At 40.4% G+C, this 15,352-nt stretch overlaps 1 protein-coding gene across 6 annotated transcripts in view; it reads right to left on the bottom strand.

The window, feature by feature from the left end:
- The window catches only part of AKT1 (AKT serine/threonine kinase 1), a 108,177-nt gene that overhangs the window by 44,670 nt on the left and 48,155 nt on the right, over nt 1–15,352 (bottom strand). For all 6 annotated transcript variants that reach the window (XM_030558624.1, XM_030558619.1, XM_030558621.1 and 3 more), the window contains one exon: nt 9,991–10,119. In XM_030558624.1, the coding sequence (XP_030414484.1) occupies nt 9,991–10,119 (129 nt within the window). The remainder of the gene's footprint in view (nt 1–9,990; nt 10,120–15,352) is intronic.

Raw genomic sequence — 15,352 nt, 5'->3', positions numbered from 1 at the left:
TCAGGTCCCACATTCCCGTGATTGTTGGGAGCAGAGCACATGACAGGGGCAGTTCACAATGGGTCTGATTATGGCATCCACTGAGCTTAATGGCAAAGCCCTCATCAGCTTCAGTCACATAGGATCAGGCCCATAGCTTTGAAGAAGTTAGCAGAGAGTGTGTTTGCAGTGCTTCTTCTATAAAGACCTTTGTGGCTAACAAAGATCAACAAAAGTCTCTGGAGGAAAGTACCTCCAGTCCTTATTACCTTATTATCAAGGGCAGATCACAAAAGGGCATTCCAAAAAGGACCTTCTTAGCTTAAAAAAAACACTCAGATAATGGACGTGTAGACACCCATGTTAAACTCTGGTGACAGCTTTCACCCCTGCAGATACAACAACACAATCTAAACTAACAATTCCCCAGAAGTATGGATCATTTCATAACATCAGGAAACCATTAAGTGGACTCCTTATACCATCATTCACACATGGCACTTTCTTCACAAAATCATTTCTGCATCTCTTAGGAATGAAGTGGTCCTTTTTTTTCTCCTTTCTTTCCAAGCCACATTTAGTATTTTACGGACATTCCTCATGGGCAGACAGCTTTAAGATCCTTCAAATTTGGGGCTGACATTGATGATGCTCATTAATAGCAGAATGGCTGCTGTAAGCTGAACAAACTCAAGTAAGTTCAGTTAAGTAGCAATCTTCAGGCTATTTTAAGACATTTTTTGTACCTAGTTTTCTGAATTGCATTCAGCAGAACTCTAATAACAACAACAATAATAGACTTCCTCCTTCAAATGAGAACCTCAATTACCCAACTAAAAACAAAAAGGACCAAAAAAAAAAAAAGAAGAAAAAAAGGGAAGAGTTTTTGAACATAGCTGTTCGTGTTCCAGCATCAAGTCTCTTGTTCTGTGCTTTCTGAAAGCACTGCCTCACTATTATTTGGTCTTAAAGTTCTAAAATAAACTTCATAGTAAACAAAAGGTCCTATAAAAAGTCAAGAAGACATCTCTACTTGCTACTAAAGCTTCTACCAGGTTCCACCTTCAGTAAGATACAATTTAGTAATGTGTACTGTCATTCTGGATACATTCTGTTCTTAAGAGTATACACTTTAGCACTGTTAGACAAATTTTATTATTGTGAAAACTTAGTGTGTCCCATTTTAAATTCAAGCCTTTAATTAGCACATTGTCTGTAAAATTAAATATTTACAGCCAGTGTATTTGGGTTCTGTATTTTTGGCAGTATATTTCATGCCTCATTAGCTGCTGAAATTACAAGCTTTTCAATAAGTCATTTTGCATTTTTTAATCACAAGAAAATCTAATTTTTCTTTAATAGCATGCTGAGGTTATACTGTGTCCTACTAAAGAACCGCAATAAGAAAAGAGAAAGTTTATTAATGAGTCATGGAAAGGTTTTCGTGTGATAAACAGCATTTCCTCATTCCCTAGAAAAATGAACATTAAAGAACCACCACAAACAGATGCAGTTATGCTTTTATTATGCTGCACCCACCTCTACTGCATGTGTTCCTGTAGCTGCCACCATCTTTTAAGGAACTGTAGTTTACGCTGTATACTATGATAAGAGTTAGCGTGGTCCAGTCAAAAGGACTGTGGACTGAGTTCTACCTCCAGCTCTGCAACTGACCTGTGATGAGACCTTGGGCAAGTCACTTTACTTCTCTTTGCCTGTTTCGCCTCCTATTTTTAGTCTGTCTTGTCTAGTTAGATTGTGTTCTCTTTGAGCAGGGACTATGTGTTTGAACACAATGGAGCACTGATCTTTGCTGAGGCCTCTAAATACTAATATATAATACAAATAATAATACCAGCTATAGCTAATGAGTTTAAAAATGATGAGTTGTCTGCTCTGTGTATCCTGCAGCTCAATATTATTTTTAAAAGACTATTAAATAAATATTTTTTTACAAGTATTTAGTCAACGTCCTTGTCATGGACCCGCTTGCTACACTACTTGATAACTATGAATAGATATTTTCAGCTAGTAGGGTAAATATTTCTGTAAGTCACCATAAAAACAAAAATTAACTACTTAACTTCAGCATAACAAACTATGCTACATTTTTCAATACAGAGAACGAGAGCAATTAAATATCAACACATTTTGTCTAAATCAGCACTGTCCACTGAAATTTGTTAAGCTTGCTGATCCAGCAATCTTTAAAGCATGCAGCAAGATGAATAATAGAGATTTGTCAGTTAATAACCACTATAATTCAAGTATGTCACACAGAAGTGTTTTGTTTGGTGAACAATATGCTGTCTAATTACCCTGCTCAATCATAACAGCACATATTACAAAATGCAGAAATCTTTATTTTTAACTTGCAGTACACTAAAGTACTGCACCATACAGATTTTTTTTTTAAAAAAATTAAGTTACTACCCAATTTCCTCCAGACATAACTGAGTCTCCTGGACTTTATTTTATCAATGAACCCAGGAAATACCTCTTTTAAAAAAAAAAATCTTTAAATCTGACACAATGCTATTTGTGGTACTTTACAAACTACTCAGGACAGGTTACCACTTTTTATAAGTCTGTACAGCACCATGCACACCTCTACCACTGCATAAATAAAAAATTATTACTGGCCCAATGATACTACATATGACTGATATCACATTTTTATGTTCTGCTATGAAAAAAACTCACACCTCCAATATCAGCTGAGGATCACTTGGCCACTTAGAAAACAGTCAGTCCTGTCAAATGGACCAATACCACTATTCCCTATTTGCAACAAAGTCTGTACTATAAACTGCAGCCTGTTTAAAAAAAATGATGTAAACTATTCTCAGGAACCTCTTGATTCTTTCTTGGCGTTTGGTCTTAAAATAAGTAGGACAGAGAAATTGTTTCTAACAGGAACAGACACCAAGGCATTCAAATGCAAATTACCATTTTGTATTTGAAAGACACTTAGTATTATCCTAGTGACTTTCTAAAATGTCACAATATTTGCTTCCCTAGCACTTAAGCTAAAAGCCGGATTATTTGTGATGAAGGTGTCAAACTCTGCTCTATATTTAATGACATCACATTTTAAACCAATAATGTCAAGGAAGAATCCTTGACTCCCCACTGTTTTGGTTTTTTGTTTGTTTTTTTATAAGTGAAAAAGAAAAAACAGAAAAAGGACAGACAGTAAGAAGAGCACTCTGGTGAAAAAGAGATGGTTTGAAAGGGCAAATAAGGAATGTTATGTCTCATAGCAAGCCTTCTTTCTGTGCTACTGGATAGACCTAACCATACGATAGCAAGGCACAAGTGAGAACAGAGTTCTGAATGCCACCTTACACCCAGAGTCAGCAAAGTATTTAAATTCACTAGACCTGGAGATTGCTGATAAAGTCAAGTTATCTACTGGAATCTGATCATCTTGTACAAAAGGTCCAGAACACTGAATTCTTGGCCACTGATACACAGTCCTGTCCATAAAACTACTACTAGTTTTATGGACAGGACTGCAGTTGTCATATACCCAATGCGACAAAACCTCTTATACAGAACATAGTTCACCCACATTTTGATGACAGGAAAAATAATCTGTTCCTTGTAGCAGGGTCTCTATTTTCATGTTAATTTTTTCTATAAATTACCTCTTTCAGATGCATAATTTAAAGGAGAGTTATAATCTAATATGGAGATATGTGTGATAATCAGAGATTACCATCAATATATGAATTGGGGGGGAGGGATAGCTCAGTGGTTTGAGCAGTGGCCTACTAAACCCAGAGTTGTGAGTTCAATCCTTAAGGTGGCCATTTTGGGAACTGGGATAAAAATCTGTCTGGGGATTGATCCTGCCTTGAGCAGGGGTTGGACTAGATGACCTCCTGAGGTTCCTTCTAACCCTGATATTCTATGAGTCTATGAATTCCACTAACCTAAGCGGTTTATAGCAATAGAACTTATTTGTTATTTGCCTGCATGATCTCTGGAATGTTTTAGATTATTTCAGAAAAGTTCTGCATTAACACTTATTTGCTATAAGGTCTCTTATCTCACCTCTCTTGGTAATGAAGGAAAAACAAAATCAATTACCAATAAAAGCAGAGATCCAATCCTGCAAATCTGTTGGAGTTGCACACTCAGGATTAGGCATTAGTTTTGATGGAATAAATTCAAATTACCAACAAGTATTTTATGGGAGAAAATTTCCAAACCGTATCCTTGAACTACACAAACAGATGAATGGACATTTCAAAATTTAAAGTAGGCAAAGGAAAAGCAGGATTTTTTCTTTTTTCCTTTTTAAAATAAAGATAAGTCTGATTTTACAGAAGAGGCTTTTCAGACATGCTTTCATAGACAGTGATGGGATCAAACCCCATTCGATCTGAAGCATGAGAGTCTAGGACTGATCTTAGGGTAGCGAGAGACTTGCAGATTGCAAAACTTTAGATGCAACTTGTATTTCTGCACCTACTGTGCAGAAATGTGGTTAGTATCAGATCCATCATCTTATTTTTTCTTCCTCATGGAAGGGGGTGCAACTTACTCACAACAAAGCTGAAACTCAATATTTGAGTTTTTTCATTTCATTACAAATATGAAAATGGCCCTATCTTCATTTAAAACCATTTCTTCTTGAATATTCTTTGAGTGAAAACTGAGCTGTTTTCTAATGAAAAACGTGAAGATTTCCGGCAGCAGCAGAGTGTAATCTTTGAGCAAGGGTAGTTTTGCCATAAAAAATGTGCAATTTCACAAGTTTTTGACAGAGAAATAGCCATTTTCTTGAATTTCACTATATAGCAAACATTTGGAGTTGTAAAATTACTGAAAAATGAATTGAAAAGTTTGTATGTAACACTCTGGGGCAAGCCTGTCCCCACTTTTGCTATTATCAACCTTCCCTGAGCCACTGCTAGCTGTATGTATCCCACTGGCAGAATGAAAATTGTATTTTGGGCTGTGTTCTTCATCTGATACTTGCAAAGGAAGCCTGAGTTAGCTTTATACATTTTGGCAGTCCCTTTACCCAACTACAAGCATGCTTCACAGACTGCCAGACTCCAATCAAAGACAAATGAAAGTGGGCCATCAGATTTGGGGGGGGAGAGAGAGAGGTGTGAGCAGGCTCAGAGAGACAAGACTGTAACATAACTGGGTCTCAAATGACAACAGTATGCAGGTGATTCCCAGTTCTATTTGAAGAGCCAGAGTCCAGTGCCTCAATGACAAGTAGTTGAACAAAGAAATCTGAGCAAGATGGAAGAGATATTCTAGTCTATATAGCTTTTTATACCATGCTCATCATTGTAGTATCTGAAAGCCTTCCAGTAGTGCATTAAGCAATGTGACTACACATTGGTCACGTGTTTGTTCTCTCACTCTCTCCCCAGAAGGAGAAACATGTGCAGACATGTGTTTTATTTTGGTAGGGTTTTTTCCCCCAAATGAATATGCCTGTTGCTATGTGTTTGTATTAGAGAAGGCAAGATCAAAGAAGTGTGCCCTGCACTTGGTGCGGAAAGGGGTGAGGTTTCTGTCTCCCACATGGATGACCTTTACTCTCAATAATAAGAGTTCCACTGGGCCAAAAGAGCGTAGTTGTCAACCATAGTCTTTGTCCCAGAACTTTAGATGGTCTTTTAGGTATCCTGGATCCAGGGCATGGAGTGCTATGAATATAAGGACCATGCCCATGAATTTGATTTGAAGCCAACAAAGGGTGTAGGACAGTTGTGATGTGTTCATGGTATTTTCAACAACTAGCTCAAACTACAGTCACTGTCTCAAGCAAAGAAGTCTGCCCGTTGATTATCAAGTTAGTTTGCAGTCTTGGGATCCTCTTAGACTCTTCATTGCCACTGTATTTCCAAATACCAGCAACACCTTTCCTCCACCTCCCCTATCTGGCCAGGATGCTACACCCTATGGTGGACCTGTGTCTGTCTCTAAGAGGCTCTGATACCATGACAATGAACTTGTTATACATGCCTGGACCAACAGGCTTGATCTGCCAAAAATCATCAGAACCCTCAACTAAGGAATAAGTTAACCCCTCCTGAATGAGTTACGGAAGAAAAGCTGAAGAAAGAAGGCAACGCTCACCATTTTCAGACCTTAGCACTGACCCTTCCTAAATAATTACCATAAAAATACGCTTAGCAGCAACTTAAGGAAGGTGTTAAAATTTTCTGGGTACATATCAAGTGCTTGAAAAGACAGTCTAGGGCTAACGCACCTTTTAGCAAATGGCTGTGCCGCTACAGCCATGCTGCTAAAAGACGCGCAGTGAAGCTGCTGGTTGTCGGCAGGGGAGAGCTCTCCCACTGACAAAACACTTCTACCCCCAACAAGTGGCGGTAGCTCCTCTGACAAAGCGCAGTTCGGACCAGTGCTTTTCGTTGGCAAAACTTTTGTCTTTCGGGGGTAGGGGCTGTGTGTTTTTTACCACCGCCTCTGAACAACAAAAAGTTCAGTTGCCAGTATAGACAAAGCCTAGGATTTAATGGCTTTCTGCTGCTTTCTTTACTTTGCTGACCTGTAAGGAGAAATCAGCATAAAGAGCGAAGCATTATAGGCTCTGTCATTGCTGAGGTGAAAATATTAATCAAATCTCTCTTGGGACTGGCTTGGCAAGACAAAAGGCCCCTAACACACTCTCCTGTCATTCTGGACTGATGCAACTTGTGATAACATGCTCGTTTTTTATTCCCAGCCTCATCGCACCTTAAAATATAATAAAATAAGTGACCAGACACATGTTGGGCACATGGGTACCAGGGCTGACATGCAAATGGATGGCACAGAGCAATAATTCCCAAGACCTTCTTGTGTTTTAACAGACCTCAGGATCAGGGCCAGCTCTAACGCTTTTGCCACCCCAAGCAAAAAAAAGGGGGGGGCCGCCCCACACCCGTGAGCACCGCGCCGCCCCTGTGAGCGCTGTGTCACTCAACCCCTCCCTGAGTGTCGCGTCACCCAAATCCCCGCCCCCGAGCGTCACGCTGCCCAAGCCCCCCGCCCCTCCCGAGCACCACACCACGCCGCTCAAGTCCCCCCCTCCCGAGCGCCGTGCCGCCTAAGCCCCCACGCCTCCCAAGTGTCGCGCTGCCCAAGCCCCTCGCCCTTCCCGAGTACTGCACCGCGCCGCCCAAGTCCCCGCCCTCCTGAGCGCCGTGCTGCCTAAGCCCCCATATCTTCCGAGCATTGCGCCTCCCAAGTCCCCACCCCCCAAGCGTCACATCGCGCCGCCCAAGTCCTCGCCCCCCCAAGCACCGTGCCGCTGAAGCCTGCCCCCCGCCGAGTGACACGCCACCCAAGTCCCCGCCCCCCCCCAGCACCACACTGCCCAAGCCCCCCCCAGCGCCGTCCGGCTGAACCAAAAAAACCAAAAACAAAGCCCGAGCTCCACCCCGTCCCAAGGTGCCGCCCCAAGCACGTGCTTGGTAGGCTGGTGTCTGGAGCTGGCCCTGCTCAGGATGCCCTAGAGGAAATCTGATTGGAGATTCATTTTTTGTACCTAAGCTTTAAAAGGCATCTATCTCCCTCTAGATGTGCAAGTTCCGCCCTCAACGTATGGAGTGCCCATTGCTGCTCCTCAGGCAGAACTTCACTACCCAGCCTACCAGGCAGGGACACTCAGGGGAGCACCGTTTATAACAAATGCTGCATGATTCCATTTGTAAAGCTATGGGAAGTGAGGTGAAATGAAGGGCGGACTGCATATCAGCATGAGGAAGATAGACATTGAGAAAGAGTAGCAGACAATAAGATGAAACGGAAGCCAAAACAGGGGAAGAACAAGTTAAAGAATATTTAAATAAGTTAAATGTATTCAAGTCAGCAGAGCCTGATGAAATTCATCATAGGGCACTTAAGGAATTAGCTGAAGCAATCTCAAAACCATTAGCTATTATCTTTGAGAACTCCTGGAGGACGGGTGAGGTCCCAGATGACTGGAGAAGAGCAAAGTACCTATATTTTAAAAGGGCAACAAGGAGGACTCAGGGAATTATAGACCAATTGGTCTAACTTTGATACCTAGAAAGATAGTGGAACAAATTAGTAAATAACCCAGCACCTGGAGGATAACAGGATTATAAGGAATAGCCAGCATGGATTTGTCAAGAACAAAACCTGCCAAACCACCCTCATTTCCTTCTTTGACAGGGAAACTAGGGAAATGTGGTCTAAATGAAATTACTATAAGGTGAGTGCACAACTAGTTGAAAGACTGTCCTCAGAGAGTAGTTACCAATGGGTCACTGTCAAACTGGGAGAGTGACTCTAGTAGGGTTCCGTAGGGGTCAGTCATGGGTCCAGTACTATTCAACGTTTTCATTAAATGCCTTGGACAATGGAGTTGAGCGTATTCTTATAAAATTTGCAGATGACACCTCACTGGGAGGGGTTGCACACACTTTGGAGTGCAGGATTAGAATTCAAAACAACTTTAATAAAGTGGAGAATTGGTCTGAATTTAATAGGATGAAACTCAATAAAGACAAGTGCAAAGAACCTCACTTAGGAAGGAAAAATCAAATGCACAACTACAAAATGGAGAATAACAGGATAGATGGCAGTACTGCGGAAACATCTGGGGATTATGGTGCATCACAAACTGAATGAGAGAAACCAATGTGATGCAGCTGTGAAAAAAGACCAAAATTCTGAGGTATATTAACAGGAGTATTGCATATAAGACCCAGGAGATAATTGTCCTTCCCTACTTGGCACTGGTGAGGCCTCAGCTGGAGGGCTGTGTCCAATTTAGGAAAGATGTGGACAAATTGGAGAGAATCTAGACGAATGCAACAAAAATGATAAAAAGGTTTAGCAAATCTGACCTGAAGAAAGGTTAAAAAATCCTGGGTGTTTAGTTTTCAGAAAAGAAGGTTGGGGGAGGAAGGGGGACCTGATAACAGTCTTCAAATATGTTAACGGCTTTTATAATGAGGATGGTGATCAATTGTTTTCCATGACCACTGAAGATGAACAAGAAGTAATGGGTTTAATCTGCAGTAAGAGAGATTTAGGTTAGATATTAGGAAAAACTTTCTAACTGTAAGGGTAGTTAAACTCTGGAATAGGCTTCTAAGGGAGGTTGTGGATTGGATAAACACCTGTCAGAGACAGTTTAGGTTTACTTGTCCCAGCCACAGCACAGGGGGCTGGACTTGGTGACTTCTCATGGTGCCTTCCAGCCCTACATTTCTACGAACATGGTAAAGAATGTCCAAGAGAAAGGAATTCTATTCAGTTTCTTCTGCCACACCCCTTGTTGGGGGGCTTACATGCAGCATCAGAGGCATAATTGGGCGTTCTTGTGTGTGGCATCAGTGTGAAAAGGACCAATTTCTATTATCCCCTGAGCCCAGAAATTCTCTTGGTGCCCTGAAACACAATTTTGACTTTAAAAAAAAAAAAAAAAATTAAACATATTCCATCAATTTCAGGGTCTGATCCCATGCTCGTTGAAGTAAATGGAAAGAATCCCATTGATTTCAACACATTTAGGACCATATCCAAACAGCAAACATGTAGTTTAGGGTTGAAAGCCCCGATTCTGCAACATTCTTAATCTTATACTACTGAATGGGATTAGTAATGTTTAAGTACCTTGCTGAATCAGGGCTTAAACGTTAGCTATTTTTCCTAATGTACAAAATATAAGAAGAATAAACGTAAAAATAGTAGAAGAGTACTTTGTATTGTAACTATAAACAATTAGTAACTTCAAATAGAAAAGAGACTGAAAAATAACAGTGAATTACATAAAGTAAATGCAATCACATCTTTGCATTAATCATTTGCACTTCAAAACTACAAATCAGATTAACACTGCAAAATCTAATATTGCATAAAATGAAAACTTATGTTTTCATAGAACATTTGTCTTGAGCGGATTTTGATTTAACATGAAAGATATTGTGTATAAAGCCTATGCTTACAATAATTCTCTAAAACCCATACAGCAAGAATGAGAGTGCCTGTGAAAATGCTTACGAGCTACGGAGAAATTATTTAAAGGGGATTCCCGTTGGTCAACATCCTGCGGCCGCTCTTTGTAGCCAATGAACGTGCCATCGTTCTTCAACAGAAAATACCTTGGCCTCCATGTCTTTATGTATTCTCCTGGAAAAAACAGAGCAGAAAAGACAGTAAAATATTCCATATATTCCATCCTAACTCCTCATGTTCCAGAATTCCAATGAGAACTTCTTTAAAATATTGATACTGTACATCCTCTTAATACAGAAGGCATTTTAATACATTGTTTGTTCTGCTGCAAACAACGGAAAAATGTAGGCATCAATTCAGATATTGACAGTGGATTTCACCGTAAAATGGGACTTCATAAAAAGTAAATAGCTATATTTCCCCCATTTATGCCTATTTCATTCAAATTCTGCAACATCTGCCTTATATGCAATTTAAAATTTAAAAATCAGAGCAGATGTCCTATGTATTAGTTTTGCCATTGTCATTTTTCATACTGACACTGGAGACATTTTTTTCCATTTACATTTTGCAGTGCAAGTATTTTAAACAATGGTGAGTAATTTAGTAATTAGTCAACTGTTTTATCAAACCAACAATAATTTTTAGAGCATAAAAAGGCAATTCTCCACTTAAGTTACATAACATCACTCACTGATCTAAAAGAATGAAGCACAGGAGAGATCGCAATGTGAACAGTAAAAACCTAACTTTTAATATGCAAAAGTTCCAATGGTCCTTCAAAGTGCTTGTTCTCTCTTTTCTGAAGAAAACATCCCTACAGCATACCATGCCATTGGTCATACGAATGTTTTGTGGAGAAAATGTATAGTTACACACAAACAATACAGCCACACACACAACTCCTGGCAACAGAAGTAACAGTGACTACAAAGATCATATCTCTAATTATTTACTAGGGAAGCAGAACGGTCTACTTGACAGGGCACTGGACTGGGATACAGAAAACATGGGTTCCATTCCCAGATTTAGTACTGACCTGCTGTGTAACCTTGGGACTCCCGCTCCACCCCACCTGCTGAGGCCCTGCCCCATCCACTCTTCCTCTCCCACCTCCTCCTGGCACAGTCAAGAGGGACTTGCCTGCAGAGTCAGGGCTGGGAGTTGCAGCCACCTGACTAAGGTAGAAGGCAGCCCTGGCTCAATAGGAGCTGGAGCAGGGGTGATGACCGGTGTCTCCCTGCCTACCCCACTCGCAGTAACCGGACTTTAGGTGTCTGGTCAGTAGATCTGACCGGACGCTGCAAGGTCCCCTTTTCAATCGGACTTTCCTGTCAAAAACCAGGCTCCTGGCCACCCTAGGCATATCATCTCCCCTCACACTGCCCCGTCTCCCTTCTCACTCTTTGCCTTTATCTATTTAGACTGACAGCACATTTCTGCAGCACCTATCACAGTGGGGCCTAAACTCAGCAGGGCCTCTACACACCATAACACAAGTAATTTTTGAAGAATTATTTCTATTGCATTGTGTCCAGAGGCCGCCAATCTTAGCGTTAAACACATCCAGGGGCTCTGCTCCAAGAAGCTTTCTTCATCACTTGCAATTTGCTAATTTCATTCAGTTTCATTATAAAAAACATGCAGGTGCACGTACACACAGGAGAGTTCGCTGTAGCAAGATATGGTGATCCTTGCTGGTTGTCTGAAGGTTTGCTCCAAATTAAATAATAGACAAAAACGACAAAAAATATATATATATAAAAATAAAAATTAAAAAAAGGCACCACTGGTTACTTACCAAGGCTCTTTTATTCAGCTCTCTTCCCATCCCCCACCCCCACCCCACCTCTCCTGCTGTTCTGCTTTCCACCCCAGGTGATTTCTTTTATGATGATGTGTACTCTGCCTCAGGAACTCCCCTACAGCTGCCTTGCCTCTTTCCCTCTCCCACCTCTCCTTCTGTGGTGCAGCCTCCCTGTGCTTCTCACACCAGCTGTGGTATCTCTTCCCTCTGCTCCTTCTCCTACCTTCTCCCCCATTTCTCCAGGACACACACACAGCTGGCTGTCGCTTGCTGCCACAATGGCTTTTTTCACCTTTAATTCTAAAGCAAAAAAAACTCAGGGTAAGTGGAGGAGAGCGTCTGCTCAAGACTTAAGGGATGATCTCCTCTGTGTATCAGGACTGTCTGAGAACATCTATTAGCACTGATACAAGTGTTATTGCAGACAGAAAAAAACAAAGACCCAGCATACAATCTAGTACAGGGGTTTGCAACCGATGGCATGCGTGCCAAGGATGGCACACAAGCTGATTTTCAGTGGTACTCACACTGCCCAGGTCCTGGCCACCGGTCCAGGGGGCTCTGCGTTTTAATTTAATTTTAAATGAAGCTTCTTAAACATTTTGAAAACCTTATTTACTTTACATACAACCATAATTTAATTATATATTATAGACTTACAGAAAGAGACCTTCTAAAAATGTTAAAATGTGTTACTGGCACGCGAAATTTTAAATGAGAGTGAATAAATGAAGACTCGGCACACTACTTCTGAAAGGTTCCCGACCTCTGATCTAGTATGTTTGTCCCAGTTGCAACAGGTTTGGAAATAGTCAGAGGTACCTTAGGCATTTCAGAGGAACTCATCCACAGGTGGTGTGATTTAACATTTACGTTCAAGGTGTTACATATACATTTTTTTTTTTAATCTGAACTTTACTGTAACACTGTCAACTCTTGGGAATCAGTAACAGGCTATGGAGCCTTTTATTCTAAGACATCAGTTCAAATCCAACCCAGGTCAGTAGTGTCCAAGAGTCATTACCATCTGACTGTTTATGTACCTACTCTGAGCAGAATGAGCTGGCGGTCTCAGCTGAGATCTTTTTGACAGGGGTCTCACGTGAGAAGAGCCACCATCATGACTGGACAAGGCAGACTGGGAGCAGCTCGCCCAGCTGCTGTCTGGACTGCCACTGTTTTGTGATGTGCTCTCTAGGACTGTCAGGCTGGCACCATCTCCAACACTGAAAACATTCTTCATTTACTAAAGCAAATGCAGCTACAGGTAATGAGCATCAAAATAACCAATATCCACTTACAGAGGATAAATGCTTCAGCTTACCCTACGAAATAACCCTCACTCCCTCCCAACAATATATGGTATATTTAAAATAAAAACAGACAAGGAAAAAAATTTCAAATGTGGAGGACTAAGCCCCTAACAATTTTAAGATAGGTCAGTTTTCAGGCTTAGAAATCTTTATGATATTCTTTAATGATGAACTAGAGCAGTGGTTCTCAAACTTTTGTAGTGGTGACTCCTTTCACACAGCAAGCCTTTGAGTGCGAACCCCCCCTATAAATTAAAAACACTTTTTAAAAAATATTTAACATTATAATAAATACTGGAGGTGAAGCAGGGTTTGGGGTGGAGGCTGACAGCTCATGACCCGCCAGATCATAACCTCACCACTCCGAGGGGTCCCGGCCCCCAGTTTGAGAATCCCTGAACTAGAGAAAGGGTCTAGCTCATCATTAAAGGGATTTAATTTAACTTGGTACCTTACAGTGTCTTGCTGAGGTGCAAAGTTCCCTCAACTCCCACCAACCTCAGTATCTTCAGCACCTGTCAAAATCTGACCCTGACTTAAAGCCAAAATTACAATAGTTTCACCCTGCAAATTCACTAAGAGTAAGAATGTGACATTACAATCTGCCCTTTGTGAGGAGTGGCGTATAGCTATGTCCCATGAGAGGACCAGAGAATGAACTCTGTCCATGTTCATCCCCTGCGCTCCCCCATTGCTCTGGGGGGGTGGAGAAGGGGAGGAAGTTACTTCACTTGTTTCGCGGAGCAGCTCACTCCCAGCTATGCACCTAGTAAGTAACTTTGGCCAGTCCTCTCCCACAGAAGGGGGCTGGAGTGGAAGGGTCAAGCAAGAAATAGCCGCTGCTTGTACCTCCCACCACAGCCTGAGTCACACCCTGAGCAGGGTCCAGCAAGGGATTTTTACTCTTCCTTTCTCTCTTCTACAAATGCGTGACAATCTGCCATAAACTCTTCCTAGTCATTAAAGTTCTCAGAAGAAAGGTTTAATTTTAGAATTAAAAAAATTAAGTGAAATATGAGCAGGATTTCACACAAAACTGCACTGAGTTGTTGCATTTTACTGCCTCTTTGCCATTTTATAATTTTATTTGATGTTTAAATTTAATCAATCCAGTATTTTTGCCCTACAGCTTTGTTCCACCAATAAATTCCAGGTAGAAATCCTTGAGGAATTAGGATTTTTGTTACCACCTTCTATACTCTTCTTTAGAATGGGACCTTCACTTATTCATCACTGTAGCTTGTTCTCTTTCCCGATTCGCATTTCTAATTTGCAGACTAGTAGTACATTTCTAAATTTTCTTAAATGTTATGCTTGGTCTATGTCTGGAACTTAATAAATTGTTGGGTCTTTTTGTTTTGTTTTTTTACCCATGCCACGGAATACAACCAATCCGTAAATAATAGTAAGTACAAAATCAAGATGTCAATGACCTGCAGCATTATGAAGCACATTGCAGTAACTACAGCATATGTGTCATTACATAACAGGCTCTGAAGTGACAGGATAAACCAGAAACGTAACCAATGGGCATGAAATGGACTTATCCATGGTTATATGTGAAAGTGGTTAGAGAAGCTTGAATATACACTTAATCTATAAAGTAATGAAATATTAGGAAGTCTGATCATTCATCAACAGAAACTCTGGAACACAAATTTGTAGATAAAAATCATGAATACATTTATGAAATTTCTGTTCTTGCTAAACAAGTTTAAATTTCTATGATCAGCAATAGTAACTGCTAAAAAATATAAACCTACTTTACCTGTGACAGCTGTCAAATTTTATCTCCCTATAGAAACCATTCTTAAGTACAGAACAGTAGAGATGTTATATGTAAAGGAGTTGGAACTTTAAAAATAAACATAATAAATAGAAGTGTATGAAATGAGGTGAAGTTTTGCTTTTTTTAAACTATGTATGTAATTTTGCCTGTTTATTAGAATAGAAACTAATTACAATAGGATATTTGAATATCTGAAAGAGACAAGATACTGCGATGTCAGAATGCCTGGACAAACTTGATTTAAAAAAAAAAAAATTAACAAATAGCTTTTCCTTCCACTTATGTTTGGAGTGTTGGACACGGGCATATTTGAAGTGTGAATTCCCCTTTTTCAAAAAAAATGTTCTATGTCCTGATTTTATTTCTTTAAGACAATTGTAAGTAAAAAGACATCTGAAGTGGCTTATATTAGTCATGTTGTTGCACCTCCATCAGTTTCAATACATAGAAAATTCAAAGTGCAAGAGATGCAGGATACTGCAAAAGTGTGTGTGAAAG

This window comes from Gopherus evgoodei, chromosome 4, assembly GCF_007399415.2.
Source record: "Gopherus evgoodei ecotype Sinaloan lineage chromosome 4, rGopEvg1_v1.p, whole genome shotgun sequence".
Classification (NCBI taxonomy): Eukaryota; Metazoa; Chordata; order Testudines; family Testudinidae; genus Gopherus; species Gopherus evgoodei.
This window is presented reverse-complemented; position numbering and strand designations above follow the sequence as displayed.